This window comes from Indicator indicator, chromosome 9, assembly GCF_027791375.1.
Source record: "Indicator indicator isolate 239-I01 chromosome 9, UM_Iind_1.1, whole genome shotgun sequence".
NCBI lineage: Eukaryota > Metazoa > Chordata > Aves > Piciformes > Indicatoridae > Indicator > Indicator indicator.
Window position 1 is genome coordinate 30627031 of NC_072018.1, and position 18239 is coordinate 30645269.

At 41.6% G+C, this 18239-nt stretch overlaps 1 protein-coding gene across 2 annotated transcripts in view; it reads left to right on the forward strand.

The window, feature by feature from the left end:
- The window catches only part of HMBOX1 (homeobox containing 1), a 52747-nt gene that overhangs the window by 20318 nt on the left and 14190 nt on the right, over positions 1-18239 (forward strand). For both annotated transcript variants that reach the window (XM_054383582.1, XM_054383583.1), the window contains exon 4: positions 3091-3244. In XM_054383582.1, coding sequence (XP_054239557.1) covers positions 3091-3244 — 154 coding nt within the window. The remainder of the gene's footprint in view (positions 1-3090; positions 3245-18239) is intronic.

Consider the following 18239-nt stretch of genomic DNA (forward strand, 5'->3'; position numbering starts at 1 on the left):
GCTTGCAAGCTCCAACCATTGTACACATTGCCCCTGTATGGCAGGGCCTCCCTTGAGACATGTGATGTGGATCAGCAATTGCATGTGATGCTTTTAAGAGCTAACCTCTTTCTTCAGGATAGTGTATGGGATGTGCTGAGAGATGACAAGCTTTTCCATGAGGAATTTGGAGTACTGAAAGAGAGCTGCATTCCAACCAGAGAGCATCCCTCTTGCCTCCTCTCCCCAAACTCCACCAGCAGCATCCCCAAAGTCATGCCCCACAATAGAGCAAAAGCTGTCTTGCACAAAGAAAGGGCTGTGTTGTTGCAAAATATTTTAGTTGCTGGCAGGCAGTGAGAGATGTCGCTTTTCATTTTCCTCTGCAAAAGAAGCTCTTCCCAAATGATTCACCTCTATACCCTGTATAGGTGTCTTACTTTTTGGATGCATATACTAAGCTGAAAAATCTCATTCTGCATTTGCTTTGCTCATTCTGCTCAGAAGTTTCACTTCTCCTTAAAAGCTGGCTTAGAGGTTTGCAAAATCCTAGTAACTAGGATGTAACTTAGTAAGTTGTAAAGAAGTATAGCTGCATGGAGAGAAGATTGCAATGGAGCATTCAAACAGGAGAACAAATAGCAGCCCCAAGTACTCACTTGATTGAGAGGGATGAAGAAGAGCTCCATAGTTACCTTATCAAATGTCCTCTGTTTTTACCACTCATACATCCAGGCACATTTTGGGCCTTTGTATGCACTCAGATGTTTCTCTTTTTATGTGTGTGCAAAAACAGTGATGAGTACTTGCTTGTAATTCTCAGCATACTTCTTTCTCACCTGTTGCTGATACTGATGTTACCCCATAGACAGGAGAAATAGCTAAATTGATGTAGCAAGGCTACTAAAAACAAAGCATCTTATATTCAGTGAACATAGCAGTCGCAGGAGCAAATTTATGCTTTAAATGCAGAATTTCTTTCAACCTTTGTCTGAAAAATCTCAGGCAACTTTAATGGAAGTACTCTGCAACTCTTCCCTTGGTGTTCATCATCACTATACTCCTCTCCTCTCCCTGTGAAATGAAATCATAGAATCATAGATCCTTAAAAATTATTTTGGTTGGAAAAGACCTTTAAGACCATCACGTCCAACCATTGTCAAGTCACCACTAAACCACATTCCTCAGTACCACATTTCCACATCTTTTAAATCTTTCCAGGCATGGTGACTCCACCACTTCCCTGGGCATCTTGGGAACCCTTGACAACGCTTTCCACGAAGAAATTGTTCCTCATGTTCATCCTAAACCTCCCCTGGCACAACATGAATCTGTTCCCTTTTGTCCTGTCACTTGTTGCTTGGAAGAAGTGGCCAACCTCCACCTTGCTAAAACCATTCAGGGAGTTGTAGAATGTGAGAGGGTCTCTCCTGAGCCTCCTATTTTCCAGGCAGGGAAAGTGTATTGTTAAGACAATGCAGAGAAAGATGATTTCTTGTCCTATTCTCCCCTGTGTCTTTTAAAATTTTTCTTTTAAAAAAGTTTTATAGTTTTTGAAATGTATTTACAGCTTCGCAACTTGATACTGATGCAGACCCCTAAAGTGCAAGAACTAGAAAGATTAGAGAAAGAACTTTCCTTGAAGTGGCCTCCCATTAAATTGGCAATGTAGGGAATATTTCATGTGTCAATAACACAAAGTAATCTGTCTAGGCTCGTTAGCTGGGAATTGGTAAGAGTCACGGTCTGTTGTGCATGCAAGGCAGAGATTGTGGGCTTCACTTCCTATAGACTTTCTCCTGGGTAAAATTGTTAAATGACTTTGGGCTCCACTACTTAACACAGATGCAAGTCCCTGGCAGGAAGGAAAGTACTTATTGTGCATTTCTGGAAAGGAACACAGCCAAAAGCATAAATAGCTAATTTCTTGCTTTTTAACTGCAGGAATTTGTTTATTGGTTAAACTCCTAAGTTCCTTTAACCCTTTTACTCTGTTTCAAATTAAACAAGCAGTGTTGTTCAACTAACACTGTGTGCTTTTATGATTAAATCCTAACCATTCTGGGCAAGTCAGTGTGCCTAGAGGGGTTTGCAGTCTCAACCCTGCTTTGACTGTGCATAATACTGTATTATCCTGTGAGCAGAGCTGCCTGCTCCTCTTGGATCTGTCCAGGCTGGTTCAGTGCATGAATTCCAGTTGATCTCAGAATGCATATGGAATATAGGTGGTGGTTTATCTTTTCATGTGACTGGGCACTTTTTTATTTCTTGCACTCAAGAATATCTGTTTCTTCCCTCCAGGGGAGGGCCTCTGAGCACAAAACAATCCTTCAGAACATACCCTGTTTTATGTACTAATGTCCTGTACCAGGTTCCCATCCTCACCAAGGGATGTATGAAAGCTCAGTCTCCCAGTGTGTCTTGATTTATCTTGATTTATTACCTGAGAGGCTGTTTTGGAAAGAATCAGGGGTAAGTTTCAAAGGGCCTTTCCTGAAGGCATTGTGCCAAATGCTGTCTCTTGCTTGATTCTTTCCAGCTCAGGCTTCTTGAAAGGAGAAATATACCCATAGAAGGGGGACAGAATAGGAAAGGTGTGATGTTACTCTGATTTCAGTGACTTTTAAAAGGCAGCCTGGCACTCAGGAGCCTCTGTCTGCCTGGGTCACGGGGTGTGTTTCTATCAGTGGAGCTATTTCAAGTGTTTACTCCCCTCCTTGGACACATGAAAATACCTTTGGTATAAATTTACATTTGGCTTCCTGAGACTGTTGTACAATTACATAGAAACCTGCTATTTTCCATTTTGTGGCAGAAGAGGTAACAGCACAACCTAAATAAATCCCAGTTGGGGATTTCTGTAGGACACTTTTTTCCACTTGTGGAAGACAGAACAGCTTTTCCTAAGCGGCTATCAGCTCAGTTATGGAGGTTGAAGATGGGAACTCTAGCTGGCTTTGTGTTATCTTTAAGGTGTCTTTGTTTGATAATGTTTTACTTTTTTTAGTTTGAATGGTTTCATCATCTGTCTTGTCTTTTTTTCATGAGCAGGAGTGAGAAAATGGCCACGATTTTTAATCCACTAGAAAACACAGTATTTATTGTTCTTAGGGGCTACATTAAGCATGAGACCTGCTCCTATCCCAATAGAAGAGCCTGAATGGAGACAGACACCTCCCCCAGTCACAGCTACCTCTGGGACCTTCAGACTACGGCGAGGCAGTCGGTTCACATGGAGAAAGGAGTGCCTGGCTGTTATGGAAAGGTATGTCACTTGGGGGTACAGAGATGGGCCTGTTAAAGCCAATACAATTCCTGCTGTGGTGGACACCTGCTTCATTTCCATGGAAGTGTTTTAGCATCATGCAAGTCAGTAACAGTGTAATCTTTTGATTCTAGATGATTGAGTAGGAGGAGCTGTTTTACTGCTTCTCTTATTTAAAAGAATATTACAGTGCTCTGGACAACACCTCATTGTTTTGTAGCCTCTAAGACGTCTTGTCCTCAGCTCAGCCTGAGGGCGTTGGTGTTCAGCTCTTCCTTTGCTTTTGCAGAAATCTTTTTATCTAGCCTAATCCAGGCTCTGTCTTGGTGCGGGGTCTGAACACACTTTACATTCCACAGAACTCCTTTCCCAGTTTACTGATTTGTCTTCACAATGGATCATCATTTTGTAGCTGAGATGAGCATTTTGGCAGCCCTCTAACTGTTCAGGACCCAGAACTTTGCCTTACAAGCAGTAGATTCCTTGTCCTAAAAGGCTCTTACAGCCCTTTTACACAAACTGGGAACAGTGCAGAGCAAAGTGGATCTTTCAAATACATATGCAGAGTGGCAGGTGATCATTAGAGCTCCCAGCCCTTCAGTCCTGCAGAGACGAAGCACTCTCTAAACCTGGTCTCCTGGCTGCCTGTGTGCTTTGCCTTTCCCTCTGGTTATAGTAGTGTCTCTTTTGTGGGTAATAATTGTGTAACAGAAAAGGACTGGTGAACTCAAACGTAGTTTAGGGATGAATGCTAAGGACTAAATGGCTGGGAGGAGTTTTCTTCCCTCTGAGAGTGTGAGTAACCTCCTTTCCATGAAAGCACCAGATGACTTTGTGTGTGTGCTACAGTCCTCTGGTTTGTAATTCCATCTAGTCCTTGGCCAGCAGATTTTTAGGATGTGCCTTTACCCTTTCTGTAATGCTTCTCTTTCCTCTTGCTGGCCCAAGGTTCTTTTGGAACTGATTCGCTTTTGCCTAAGCTAAAACAGAAATACTGAGCTCTCTTAGGGACACAAGCTTCTTTACACACAAGATGGGCATAGTTCTGTATGGCCACAGGCTGTCACAGGGTCTTTGCAGGACTCAGACCAGTAACTAAATATTTGTTCCTTTGTTCTGTCCTGTCACTGCACTGGTATTTTCAGCTTCGGATGAATGTTTCCACAAAGGAAATAAATGTAAATGTTTAAAATTCTGTTCTACTTTGCTAGATCCAACTAATGCAAAGTGCAGAAATCTCCTTGTCTAGAACAAGGTGAGAGGTGGTTTTAAACTAAAAGAGGGGAAATTTAGGCTAGATACATAGAAGAATTCTTTTATGCTGAGATTGATGAGGCACTGGCCTAGGTTGCCCAGGGAGGTGGTAGGTGCCCCATCCCTGGAAACATTCCAGGTCAGGCTGGACAGGGCTCTGAGCAACTTGCTCTAGTTGAAGCTGTCCCTTTTTACTGCAGGGGGTTTGGATTAGATGGCCATTGCAGACCCCTTCCTACTTAGAGCATTCCATCATTCTGTGATTCATAATACAAGGGACTGTGTTTTTTAGTGTCCTCTCCACACAGACAATATAGGGTCTTTAGCACTTTAAAATGTTTGTATGACTGATTGTGTAGAATGACAGAACTGCTACAGCTCAGTGTACCTTCAGGACAGTCCTGTCTCCTTATTAACCCTCTGTGTATGATAGTTACCCTGAATCAGAATTAGAGTTCTTTGAGCATGAGCATTTTCCATCTTGGTTTCTATCTGGCCTAAAGTGCAACAACTGCTGTTATTTGCTCTTTGAATCATGATAGTGCCTTAGACTCCTTTGTACTAGGTCCTGTACATAGAGCAGGAAAAGAAATCCAAACAAGCTTCCTCCTTCAGTTCTCTCCAAAAGCCAGGCTCTTCTCTGGCATTAGTGACACTCGCAAGTCAGACAACCTGTAGTGGTTTGGTATGTGTCTGTTAGAAAGATGAGAGATTAGGTTTGCTTATGGAAAGAAACAAATCATTGGAAGTCAAAGTGGCTTCAAACTGGAAGAAGCTAGATTGGAGATTAGGCATTAGGAAGAGAGAATTCACCGTGAGTGTGGTGAGGCACTGGAATAGGCTGCCCAGAGAAGTTGTGGAGGCTTCAACCCTGGAAGTGTTCAAAGCCAGGTTGGATGGGGCCTTGTGCCATATGATCTAGAAGGAGGTGTTTGCCCCATGGCAGAGGGTTTGGAAGTAGGTGTTCTTCAGGGTCTCTTTTAACTCAGACCAGTCTGTGATTCCATGGTTCTGTGATCATTGAGTTGTGTGTACAGATGCATCATTATTTGATCTTATTTTTCATTACCCTCTTTCTTCTTTGTCATTCTTGGTTTAGTTGCTGTGTCTTGTGCTCTGTAAAGTCTTTGCTGCTGGGGTGTTTGGCTTATTTTTGTGGGTCTTTTTTTTTTTTGTTCTGCTGGTAAATGGAGATTTTTTTCGCCACATTGCCTTACTCCTGACTTTAATATTAATTTGCAAAGCTCTTTTTGTGTCACCACAAGCAGTGAATTTCACAGCCTTGTGCATGGACACTGGAAAGTATGGTTGGGGAGTTTTACTTGAGACAAGAACACAGTAAACTTGAGCCATGGTAAAAACTTTGTATGACAGTAAAGCCACACATAAAGCAAGGTTGGAATACAGTTGTTTAACTGTTATGCTTTAATAGGCCTCGTTGAGCTGTAAGGATGAGCTGTTATATGTGACAAGTTTTGGGAGAGTGGTAGGAAGACACTCTCGTGGGAACCTAGGAAGATGCTAACTAATTTCACTTGAAAGTTAACAGAGTCTTCCAGGCTTGTCCATAATATGACTCATAGCTGGAGCCAGGATGAAGGTAGCCAGACTCCTGGCTGTCTGGCCAAGCAGATCAGGTTCACTTGATGCCACAGGATGAGGAATAAGCATTAGACCCACTAAAATGGTGTTTGGCACTGCATTTGGTCTCTAGTAATTTTCATTTTCCTCTGAAGGATTAAGTTTTGACTGTGAGTGGAGGCATCTTACTCAGGTTGACAGACTATTTTCCTTAACTTACAAATTTCATTGCACTGTATTTGTTTGTCCTTCAGCACCTTGGTGCACTAATGGAAGGGTTTAGAGATCCAGAAGACAGTTCCATCTCACTAATTCAGCTCGTATGAGGGCTATATGCACCTTCCTCTCTGGCTACAAAAGAGGAGCCTTCTGCAATTAAACCTAACTTTGGTGATTTAGTTAAGTGGAGGAACCTTCTGCAATTAAACCTAACTTTGGTGATTTAGTTAAGTGGAGGAGCCTTCTGCAATTAAACCTAACTTTGGTGATTTAAATGCCTGAAGATAAGAGGGTTGAACCTAGACCTTAATGGAAACTCTTGCATTTAAAATGCAGAACTACTTCTTCCTATACACTTCTGAAATGTTGCTGTGAAGCTGTATAAGCATCTTTTGGGTGAGGATCAAAGTCTTGGGTTGCCCTATTAGTTAATTATGGTATGTGTTTTTGAATTAGATGTAGTTGGTAAGAAATGCAGTCTCTAAAAGTCAGTGTGTCAAACCAGCTGAGAGCACTTCAAGGAAAAACGTGAATTTGATTGCAAAAATTAGACAGATTTGCTTTGAGGAGAAGACTCTCCAGCTGAAAATGCACAGCACCAGTCGGGATTTGGACCATGAACTGAATGAGAAGGGTGAGGGCTGAAGGGCTAACTTCTCTTTTTAAAAAAAGATGTAAATCAAAAAAAAAAATCCAGTGCAATTAATTATTATATTGCTGCCGACCCAATATAATTAACATTAGAGTCGGGGCCAGCACATAGGCTTAAATGTCCAGTGTCCATACGTGTCTGTATATAGGGTATGTGCATTAAATAAACTAATTGGTTTACACTGTATTTCCAGAATGCTGTTTGCATTCTGTAATTCAATTCTCCAATCTTTACTGCTTTTTTGGAAATTCTCCCAGGGTAGTTTATTAGTCCTAGGCTTAGATTACAGACAATAGCTTCAGGTCCCTTTCTTTCTGCCTCTCTTCTTTCTGTTTTGATTTTTTGTTTGCTTGATGTTTTGGGATTTTTTTATTTTTTAATTGGTTGTTTCGTTGTTTTGGTTTTGGGTTTTTTTTTCTAAATATCTGCCCAAATATTTATGCTCTGAAGGTTAAGGGAAGCAATAGTTCCAGAAAGTAAAGTTCTATATTTAACTGCAGACTAGGTGTGGTTCAGACAACTGCAGTGCAAGCTCCCTCTTGCTGCTGTGCTAGTGATATCAACCTTGACCTGTTCTCTTCTGGAGTCTCCTGCTCATGAAATATTCTGAGATTTGTGCGTGGTGATGTTGTTGAGTGGCTTTACCCTCCTTTGGGAATAGAACTAAGACTACAATAGTCCTTTCTGTGAAAACCTGAGGTTAAACTTGAAAGTCTGTTTCTGGTTCAGTTTTGTGTTCTTCCTTATGTCTTGTCCCAAAGATAATTCCCCCCCCCCCCCTGCTTTTCTCTGTTTTACTTCTTCTTTTCAACCCTTCTCATTAGAACTACAAAACTGAAAATTCCCTTAGGGCTTTCTCTTTTTTTTCCTTGAAGCTATGTTATTTTGTCTGGGTTTTTTTAATTTATTTTTAAGTTATTTGTGCTTCTCCTAATCATATGTTGGAGCTGAGGTTTATCTCCTTTTTCAGGCAAGAACCCATCTAAGAATGGCAGCAGGATCAATGACTGCATACCTGTTTTAAAGCAGTCTTGTTGAGTGTCACTGAATATTGGGGGGAGAGTTGAGAGTTGTTTTTTAAGTATATGCTTTATCCAAAGACTAAATTAAAATAATTGTAAATTCTGCTCGAAACAAGATGAATAATTCATCAGCTGAAAGTATTTTGGTTTATCTAGGGAGTAGGGACTTTGCTTTCTGGTTGAGGGTTATTTGGTTTGATTTTATGAGTCTATTTTTTTTTTTAATTTTAACAGTTGTCTGTGCTCTTGAAGCATCCTTTTGTAAAGATATATTTAGATTAAATAAGACTAGTTGATGGAGATACCAATTACACTCATTTCAGAGATGACAAAACAGAGTCAGGTATCTCACTTGGGTTTGTGATCCAAGGCAACTTTATTTATAAGAAAATGGGTTTAGATTTCTGAAGATACTGAGGGTATAGTTTCATGATATAGCTGAGCTGAATTAACAGTTTGTCACCATCTCAGCCTTAGGTGTTATCCTGTCTCATCGCCCTTCTCAGTTCCTCCTCCTCAGTTTCCCTGCTCCTGCCACCCTGCATTGTGCCAGATATGCTTCTTGTCTGATTGAAATACCAGCCAAATCAGCTCGGTTCAGAAAAAATAAATCCTTTTCATTTCCCCCTGCCTTTTATTGAATTGGTTCAGCTCTCTGCGCAGTGAGGGTGGGCAGGAACTGGCACAGGGCAAGTGACGGGAATGCACAACTAAGAGCACAGGGAAGGGGAAATTTAACAAAAAAATACATAGACTTTCCATGCTGGTATTTTTGATCTGCCTGATTTTATTCTGAATCTATTTGGTTTGAGTTGGAAGAGTTCCTAATTTGGTTATAAGCATGGTTGTGCTGACAGCTGTGCAGACATCATGGAAGAGGTGTCCTCTGATTTTGCCAAGGAATGTGTTACTGTGACATCACTGCCAAACCCATTGTCTAATATGACCAGGTTGTATTCTTGTTCCCCCTTTGAAATACACCCAAGCCGGCAGGGAAAGTCACCTCCGGCCCAAAACCGGTCACTGCATTTCCATCAGCCCACATGCTTGTAGGAGATCCAGCATCGTCTACCCTCCTGCAAGAAGCACCTTCTGCACTGGTCCCAGCAAGGTGGTGCTGAGCTGGGCCGGGCCGGCAGAGCCCTGTGTATGGTTCTGGCCCTGAGTGATATCAGTCCTGACATGCCTTATTAGAAATTCTTCCGATTGTGAAAGCACTATTACTGCAGCTCTCCTGAGCACTGGGGCTTCCACAGCTTCCCTGGGGAAAATGAGAGCTCTATTAGCTCCTGAAATTCAGTTAGGAAATTTTCTTAGTTAATTTCATCCCATTACTCTTAGTTATGTCTTCTAGCAGAACCTTAATACCAGCCCCATAGGGGATCTAAGTTTCCTGTGCAAGGCTTTGGAGGAGATTTAAGTTTTGGATTCATTGTGTTTCTCCTTTTCCAAGCTGACAGCAGAGCAGGAAGTAATGTCTGTCAGCCTCTTCCATTAGGCTTGCACATTGTTAGAAACAGAACATCAGTTTCTCATCAATATAACAATGTCCACCCCTTGGCTTGAGAATGCTGCTCATCTTCTTCAGGTTCGTTTCACCGGCTGCTGAGAGGAGAGTGAGGGTTAGGCTTTGCTGTTCTTATGACCCTCAGATATCATCAAACCTTTCAGGGACTCACTGTTCCTAACGCTGAAATACCTGCTACCTGCTTGCCAGACTGAGCCAAACCAAAGGATGAGCAGGGTGCTAAAAGCCTGTGAGTTTTGGGTTACTAAGGAAGGTTGGTGTTAGGCATTAGGTAAAGCTTTCTGGTGTGAGTACTGGCTGAGCACTAGGGAGATTATCTATGGAAGTTATGCAATGTTTCTTGGGAGCAAATTAGCTAAATTCTGTCAGGATGCTTCTGATGTATTTGATCTTAATGCAGAGGGAAACATCAGCTGAGTTCTTTACATTATTTTCCAGGTCTTTCTGTTCTCTCATAGGTGTTTATTAGTCAGCAACTTGCAGTGGGAGATTGAACTTCATTTAAGTCCTTGGAGGTGTAGGAAGGGAGTGATTTTTTTAGGGTCTTTGTTTGCTACTCATGCTAGTGAAATGCTTTGAGATCTGCGAGTGCAGGCACTTTGCAAAGGCATTCAGTGAAGTTCACTTTACAATTTAGACCCAGGCAAGATCTTTTTACTGTCTGAAAGTTCAAATGGTTTGGCTCAGGGTCATTGCTGTATGTCTTTATAAAATGCAAGAAGCAGCCATTTTATGCTTGCTACACGGAATCTTTCTTATTTTGCATTAGATCAAGCCGTGTTCCCTCTTAGACAAGCATAATATGCAAGCTTCCAATTCTAATCAGCTGTAAGCAAACCCTAGTTGTTTGGCAGATTGCATGCAGTAAAATATAATGCTAGGATGTCTGTCCTGAGTGCTCACAGACTGATGATCTCTTGAAGCATCCAGCACCTAATGAGTTATTTTTCAGGGAGCTCAGGTTTTTTGTTTCTTTGTGTTCTCTTTTTTTTTTCCTTTTTTTTTTTTTTAATAATAAAAATATCTGTGGGAGGGGCAGCTCCTTGCAGCAGCAGACTCCAGATAAAATTTTTAGATCTGCCAAGGTCAGAATAACTGAAATCAAAATTTGCAAAGGGAGCCTTGTCAATCTGACCTGCAGCAGCACTGTCTGGTGCAATAAACTCCTATTTGAAGAATGAGAATTCTTCTCTAGTCCAGATACTTTCCTGCATTTTTCCAAAACCGGCTGTGATACTCCAATATTGTGTCTCCCTGATCATGAAGGTGAAAAACAGGATTTCATCCTGACTTACAATGTTGTCTTCTTATATCATGAAAGCAATTGTCACACATAAGGGATTGGAAATCTCTGTAAGTGTCCAGATGCTTTCAGTGAAGGTGTAAAAAGGCATCATGGTTGCTAATTACAGGCTAATGTATTTTTTCTGTCTCTGGTAGCACTGGTGTGTGGGGGGAACTGTAAAACCATGTTTCTCTCATAACCTCTTGCTTGCATTGAAGAACATTTACTGGCTTCATCTGGGGTGACCCAAATCACAGACCCCATGCTTTGGAGCATACCCCTGAGTGCTTACACATGCAACATCCAGCTGCCCTGCTTGCCCTTGCAGTGATTTCATGTCAGCATCCTCAGCATGTAAAGCTGTGTTTTGGCATTACATAAGGAGGGGAGGTATAAAGGCAACTTCAGTTCAACCTGAGTTCCTATTAGGAACATATGAGTGTGAACTGGCAGGTCTGAGGAGCACTGGTTAATGCCTGCCTAGGTAAGTCTTGTATCAGAGCATCTGTTTTGTTCTTGGGTGCCTTTCCCAGCTTCATCTTTTGTCCCTGTGTACAAAGGCTGACTTTGCCATGTGTGCCAGTATTGCACCAGCACTATGGAATTCTGGCGAGTGACTAAAGCTTCACGGCTCAGCAGTAACCCACACGGTGCTAATGATGGTGTTTACATTCTTTCTACCTATCCTTTCCAGTCTGTGACTTGTCATATATATCTACCAACCATATGTCTATGGACAAAAGCTCTTACTTCCCATCATTTTTTTTTTTTAAATCCTGCTATTGCAGCTGTGGGCATTGTTACTATTGACAGAATCACAGAATGAGAGGGGTTGGAGGGGACCTCTGGAGATCACCAGGTCTAACTCCCCTATCAGAGCAGCATCAGCTAGAGCAGGTTGCACAGGACTGCACCCTGGCAGGTTTTAAATGACTTCAGGTGTGGAGACCCCAACCCATCTCTGGGCAACCCATTTCAGTGCTCCATGACCCTCAAAGTAAAGAAGTTCTTCCTCACATTTAGATGGAACTTCCTATGTTCAAATTTATGCTCTTGTGCTGTTGTTGGGCTCCAGTGAAAAATTCACATAAATCTGTAATTCCTTCTTAAGTCTTGCTGAGGTCTTCAGGGTACTTCTGGGAGAGTTAATTATACCTAGTTTCATTTTATATCCTGAAACGTGTTTAACAAGTTGCAAGTCCCTTTTGCCTGAGCATCATGAGAAAGAATAAAAAAGAACATTGGGTTTACTTTACTATCACTGTGCTGCTTATTTATCTCCTCTCTGAACTAAACAGTCATTCTCTTATCTCTTCTCAGATGGCGAGTCTTCCCTTGCCTCTAATAACATTCATTGTCACTCTTCTCTGGACCTTTGCTATTTCTACATTCAATTTTGAGTGACCCAGGGTAGGTGAGTGGGGACAGGAGCAGAACTGATTACCATATTTCCAGGGTGAATATTCCAGCTTATACAAGCAGCTGAATCTGATTCCTATTGTTTTCTGACCTCCAGAATAACATCAGAGTTTTGCTGATCACTTTTGTGTATTTATTGAGAGTACCTTTTGTCTGAGCAGCCCATGATGACATGTGTCTTTTTCCTGAACAACTAATACAGAACCAGTTATGTATGTAAGGAGTTTGAGTTTATTCTCTTGCATGTGTGTTACCCTGCTTTTTGCAAGGACAGCAAATAAAGTTCAGGTGTGGGACTGTTTAGATATTTCTGAAGTTCACAGCAATTATCTGCTTTATTTCTATCCAAACTAAGTAATTCACTTTCCAGAACATTATTTCATGTAGCTGTTAATGCTGATCACTTTAGGTCACAGCTTCTCAGAGCCAAGGGCTTCTCTTCTCTTCACACACAGAGCCTAATGCAGTGGGCTCTCTGCTATCATGTTGAGACCTCTAGGTGTTGCTTGCTGTAAGGAGGGTGTAAAAGTATGTATAAGTGTAGTGCTGTGGCTTATTGCTTTGCAAGGTTTCTTCTACACCAACAGCAGATGTTCTGTAATACTTCATGGTATTCTTCCTTATGCTGTTCTGTTGAAAGTAGGCAGAATCAAATAGTAACAAAAAGCTCATGTTAATTAGCTACATCTTTATTTTCTCCCCTGTTAACATGATTTTGGGAGGCAGGGAAAGTCACAGTATCCTTCTCACAGAATCTGTGAGATCTGGACCCTGGCACATCCAGTCTACATTTTGTATAGAAGTTCTATAACGGCTCTTCAGTGAAGACTCTCTGGAACAAAATTTCTTGATCATTTTACAACCCCTGCAAAGATGATGTGTCATTGGATGTGCTCTGTTGCAAGGGTGTAGCAGTTATACTCATCTAGTTCTGTGTCTTGAGAGCTCAAGACAGTCTGCAGAGTGTGCTCACTCCTTGTGAGCAGACTCACATAGAGGACTACGAATATGAGAGGATCGGAGCATCTGGTGAGGAGAGGCTGAGAGACTTGAGGTCATTTAGCCTGGAGAAGACTGAGGGGGGATCTTACCAGTGTTTATCACTGTCTAAAGCATGGGTGTCAAGAGGATAGGGACAGACTCTTTTCAGTGGTGCCCAGTGACAGGACAAGAGTGCAAACTGGAACATGGAAACTTCCATCTAAATTTGAGAAAAAATGTATTTCCTTTGAGGGTGCTGGAACTCTGGAACAAGCTGCCCAGAGAGGTGGTATGGTCTCCTCTGGTGAGATTCAAAAGCTGTCTGGATGTGATTCTGTGCAGCTTGCTCTGGGTGACCCTGCTTTAGCAGGGAGCTTGGACTAGATGATCTCCAGAGGTCCTTTCCAACCCCCACCATTCTGTGATTCTTTGACTCCTGGGAAGTTTAGCAGATGAGGCAGTGACAAATGGCTTCTTGGGCAATGACAAGCACAAGTGACCAAAAAGTGATCATCCCTGCTTTGGCTCTTTCTCAGCCAGCTTAAAGTCCTGGGACAGAACTAGACAGCCCTGACCTACCAAGGAATTTCATTCCAGGTCTCAGTTCAGCTAAAAGGGATAGTCACTGCTCACAGTGAGATTTCCCTGACCTGTATGTGATATTATCCATGGAATAAACCCGCTTAACTGAATTACACAGTTAGCTTTTTGAGTCATCTGGAAAGCATTTGGAGGGAATTAGTAATCAGGTTAGCACCTTGTCACCTCTTGCTTTGGTGCAGCGAGCTGTCAGCATGGAGTGTATGTGAGCACCATCCAGCTCAGAGCACTGCTGGATTTGGCCACTTCTGGTTTCTAGAAGTATGCAGTGTTCCTACTGACTCTCAGTGCAGCTAGTCTCTGAACAGAGTCCAAATCTACCTCAGTGCAAGGAAATTCTATGCCATCTAGTAACAGATGTGAGGTTTTTGTACAAGTAATAAACAGAGTAATTACATAGAGAAGTGAGGGAGGAAAATTCCTAAGTAAAAATCTTAAGTACACCTCATCGTGTATTTTTGGGCTCTTGGTCAGACTGTGGAGAGCTTTAAACAGCCTAAAAAAAATGCTTTATCAGGGAACCATATGGGCTTAAACCACAAAAGTCACCACCACATCCTAGGTTCTTTTTTATCCTTTTATTTTTGGTAGTCCAGGGTATCACAAGTGACCTTTTCTTGTTTGATTTTCCTTTGGAACATGCATAAGTTTTAATCTGTTTTGAATACTCTGCTGTTTGTGAGGAATGCTTTCAACAGGAGACATGGACCTATTCCAAGGAGCTTCTTTAATGTGATTTCCTTAAAAGGAATGAGAAGATAGGGCACATATGTACAAAACATACAGAGAAAGTCATCTGATTTGTTGCTTACTGTGTATGTAGGCTGGCACTCTTTCAGTCTTAAAATGTTCCTTGATTTTCTCTTAATCACCAGAGCATTGGACTGGGACTTCAGCTTCATGTCCAGCATCTCTTGTTTCAGTCAACTCTTATTATATCCTTTTCAGAAACTGATTAAATTCTCTTAGAAGAGGGTGCAAAAGCCTGTTGGGGAGATGGCCACCCAGCAGGCTATGACTGTTTCAGCAGTTAGATATCTAAATGCCTCAATCTGTTTGTGACCCATCCTTCCTGGCTCAGTGTTACAGTTTAAAGTAAAATAAATCTTTACATCCATTTCTTGTCTTCAGTGTTGGTCTCCTTCAGTTAGTTATGATAAACCATAACCTCATCTCTGCACTGAAATTTGCTCCAGTCTCTTACAAGACAGGCTTTCCCTTCCTCTGCATTTTATGGTTGTTCTTTGAGATGTTCAGTATTGAATTCATTGTTCTTGAATCACAGAATGGCAGGGATTGGAAGGAACCGCTGAAGACTATCTAGTCAAATCCGTCTGCTAAAGCAGAGTCACCCAGAACAGGCTGCCCAAGATCACATCCAGACAGCTTTTGAATCTCTTCAGATAAGGAGACTCCACCACCTCTCTGGGCAGCCTGGTCCAGGGTGCCAGCACCTTCACAGGAAGGAAGGATGGAGCTTCCTATGTTTGTGCCCATTGCCCCAACTTTAAGGGGAAATACTAATGATTATGTTGGAAGTTCCACCTCAACATGAAGAGACTCTCAAAACCTTCCTGGATGCATTGCTGTGTGGCCTGCACAAGATGATCCTGCTTTGGCAGGGAGATTGGACTAGATGATCTCTAGAGGTCCCATTCAACCCCTAACAGTCTGTGATTCTGAGAGACTCCCATCTCCTCAGCAGACTTCTCCCTTCATACTGGCCTGCACACCTGGTATGGGATAAACCTATAGCCAACTCAAACAGCTGTCCTAGCTGACTCCAGCTAATGGCCTGCAGCCCATGGCTGGCCTAGGATTCTGTCCCAGCGAAACCAGGACACAAAGTCATATATTTTGCAGTGTATTTATGTTGCCATATAAGGCCTTGGAATCCTCTGATGTCTTGCAAGCAGTTTCTTTAATAACCACAGTGTTACTGGAAAGTTGGGTCACCAAGCAACATGTGTCGGTGTGAGCTGAAATTCCCCCCCCTCCGACAATAACCAGGCTAGCCCAGTCTGGAAGCAAATGAAAAGCTGTATTTACAAGCAGAGTCTAAAATCTACAATGAAATGCAATGAATATATACAAATATACAAAATTCACAACATTCACAAATATATACAATCAACAGAAAAAGCACAATCGATCTCCCTTTGCTTCCCCGCAAGGGGACCCTCCCAAAGGGGCCTCTCTCTCCCAGGAGCTTCCCCCCCAGACCCCCCTGGACAGAGAAGCAGAGTTAGTTAAGCAGAAAGTTGTTAACTTAGCTGCCAAGGTCAGTACGTGTTATCTTCAGCCAGAAGAGAAGAAGAAACAGCAGCCAGACAGCCCAGCAACTGCCCCCACTGCCGAACGCAGAATGTGCAGAGTGCCTACTTTGTTTTGGGTAATAGTTCTTAAACATTTCTATCTATCCAATGGAAGTGTTTAGAACAATCGTTATTTTGCTTTCTTACACCCAATAGTGACTTATTTACATTCTTTCACTTTCTCTGTTCTGAACTTTGCAAGGAAAAATTAAAAAGACAGTTTCAAACCACCACACAACAAAACAGCCCTTACAACTGGGTGGGCTCTTACTGAAGTTTCTTAATGATTTCTGCAAGGTCTCATTACCTCTTGGAGATGTTTCATCAATTAACTGATGCTGCCTTAGCTTTCCTTGCCTTGTGAGAACTACATCTTCTGGAGGGTGTAACTTAAGTAACTCTTGCCCTGTAGGAAGTTAAAACATGTAGATGAGGTGTTTGTTTCACAGATGTGTTTATAAAGGTCTTGTTCAGCAATCAGTAAAGTCCACAGGATTTAATGCATGTAAATATCCCTGTAGTGTGTGTAAGTCTCAATTTAAATATTGTGAGTAAATAAAGGAGAACAAGAGATACTGTTGTTCAGGCTTAGATGCCTTGTTAGGAAGAGCTTTGAAGGTGCTGCATGCTCAACACCAACCAGTTGTTGAAATATTACAGAACAATTCTCACTTTATCATGTCCTGATGTTAGTTACTTGCTGGCTTCAAACATTTCCCTTTTTCCCCTCTGTCTTTTATTTTGTCAACAATTTAACTATACTTAACTATATTTGTCTGGGGAGGCTGCAATACCCTTCAGTTTAAGGATAGTCATAAAATTTTAGCCATTGTCTGCTGTCAGTGTCTTCAAGGTCCTTAAGCAGATAGTACCTGTGTGCTTCAAAATGCTGAAAACTTCAAATCCTCCTGCTCAGGAAGAGAGCTGTTGTGTAATTTCAAAACTACTCTTATCACCAAATCCAATTACAAGGAAGAGTAAATCTCCACCTCTGATGTCTTAACTATTGTTTTTTTAATTGTTAATTATCTCGACAGTAGGGTGCTATAGATTAGGAGGCACAGATTATCTTTTGCAAGGATGAGGTTTTCAGAGCTATTATCAGTTAATTCTGGGTTTAAATAAATTTCAGGACAATATTAGCAGCTTGATGGGATTGTGTTGGTGCTTGAGACCACTGTCAAAATACTGAGGAAATTATTTTTTTAAATATTAGAAAATGGATGATGATGTAGTAGCTTTGAAGGTCATACAGTTTTATATACTCCAGTGCTAGGTGTATTTTTGGTGTTTTAATCTACATTGCAAAGTAGATTCCTGCTAAGAAACATCAGTAAAATGACTGTCTCAGAGTTTGGGCACTGATTTATAAAACCAGAGTAGAGTCAGCTGTATTGTATGAGGGAGTTTAATGTGTTCTGAAATGACAGTGCAGTTTATATGCACAAACACGTACCGGCATGTGAAATAATTACGATTTATATGTGTCTGGGGCTCAAAGTGATCTGGTCCTGTGGAGATCTCTCCTCAAGATTTGTACTTGTCAATGAGAGACCTAGAAACTGTTCTCTCCCTAGACAGAGTAGGGCAGTACCCTGGGGTTAAAAGCTCAAGCTGGGAATGAAATACAGAGTTTTAAAGAATGAGGGTTTTTACAGTTTTGATCCAAAACTTATTTAAAGTTACGATAGAGTCTGCATTGAATAAAATGCCAACTTTTTATCTTGGGACTGGATATCTCTATAGGTTGAGCAGAAGATCTGGGCTTAATGCCAGAATTTCTGAGAAACGTCTGGTCAGTGCTGTAGAAGAGGTCAGTCTAGAGTCCTGCAGTGGTTTCTTCAGTCCTTCAAATCCGTAGACCTATGGAAACCATTAGCTAAGTGATAGTACTATATGGGAATTGGTAGAGAGCTGTATCAGTCATGTTCATCAGTGTTTTTTTCTGAGTTTGAGTTTTTATTTTAAATTTGGGGGTTTTTGCCTGGATGGAAGGTTCAGCTGATGCTGCAGGAGTGCTTAGATTCAAGTTCAGAGAGCTGCAGTTCTCATCCTTGACTGATCTCAAGTGCAAAAGAAACTCACCAGATGTTTCCTGCAGCAACCAAACTGGTGGTTACATTTTGCAGTCCTGGGGGA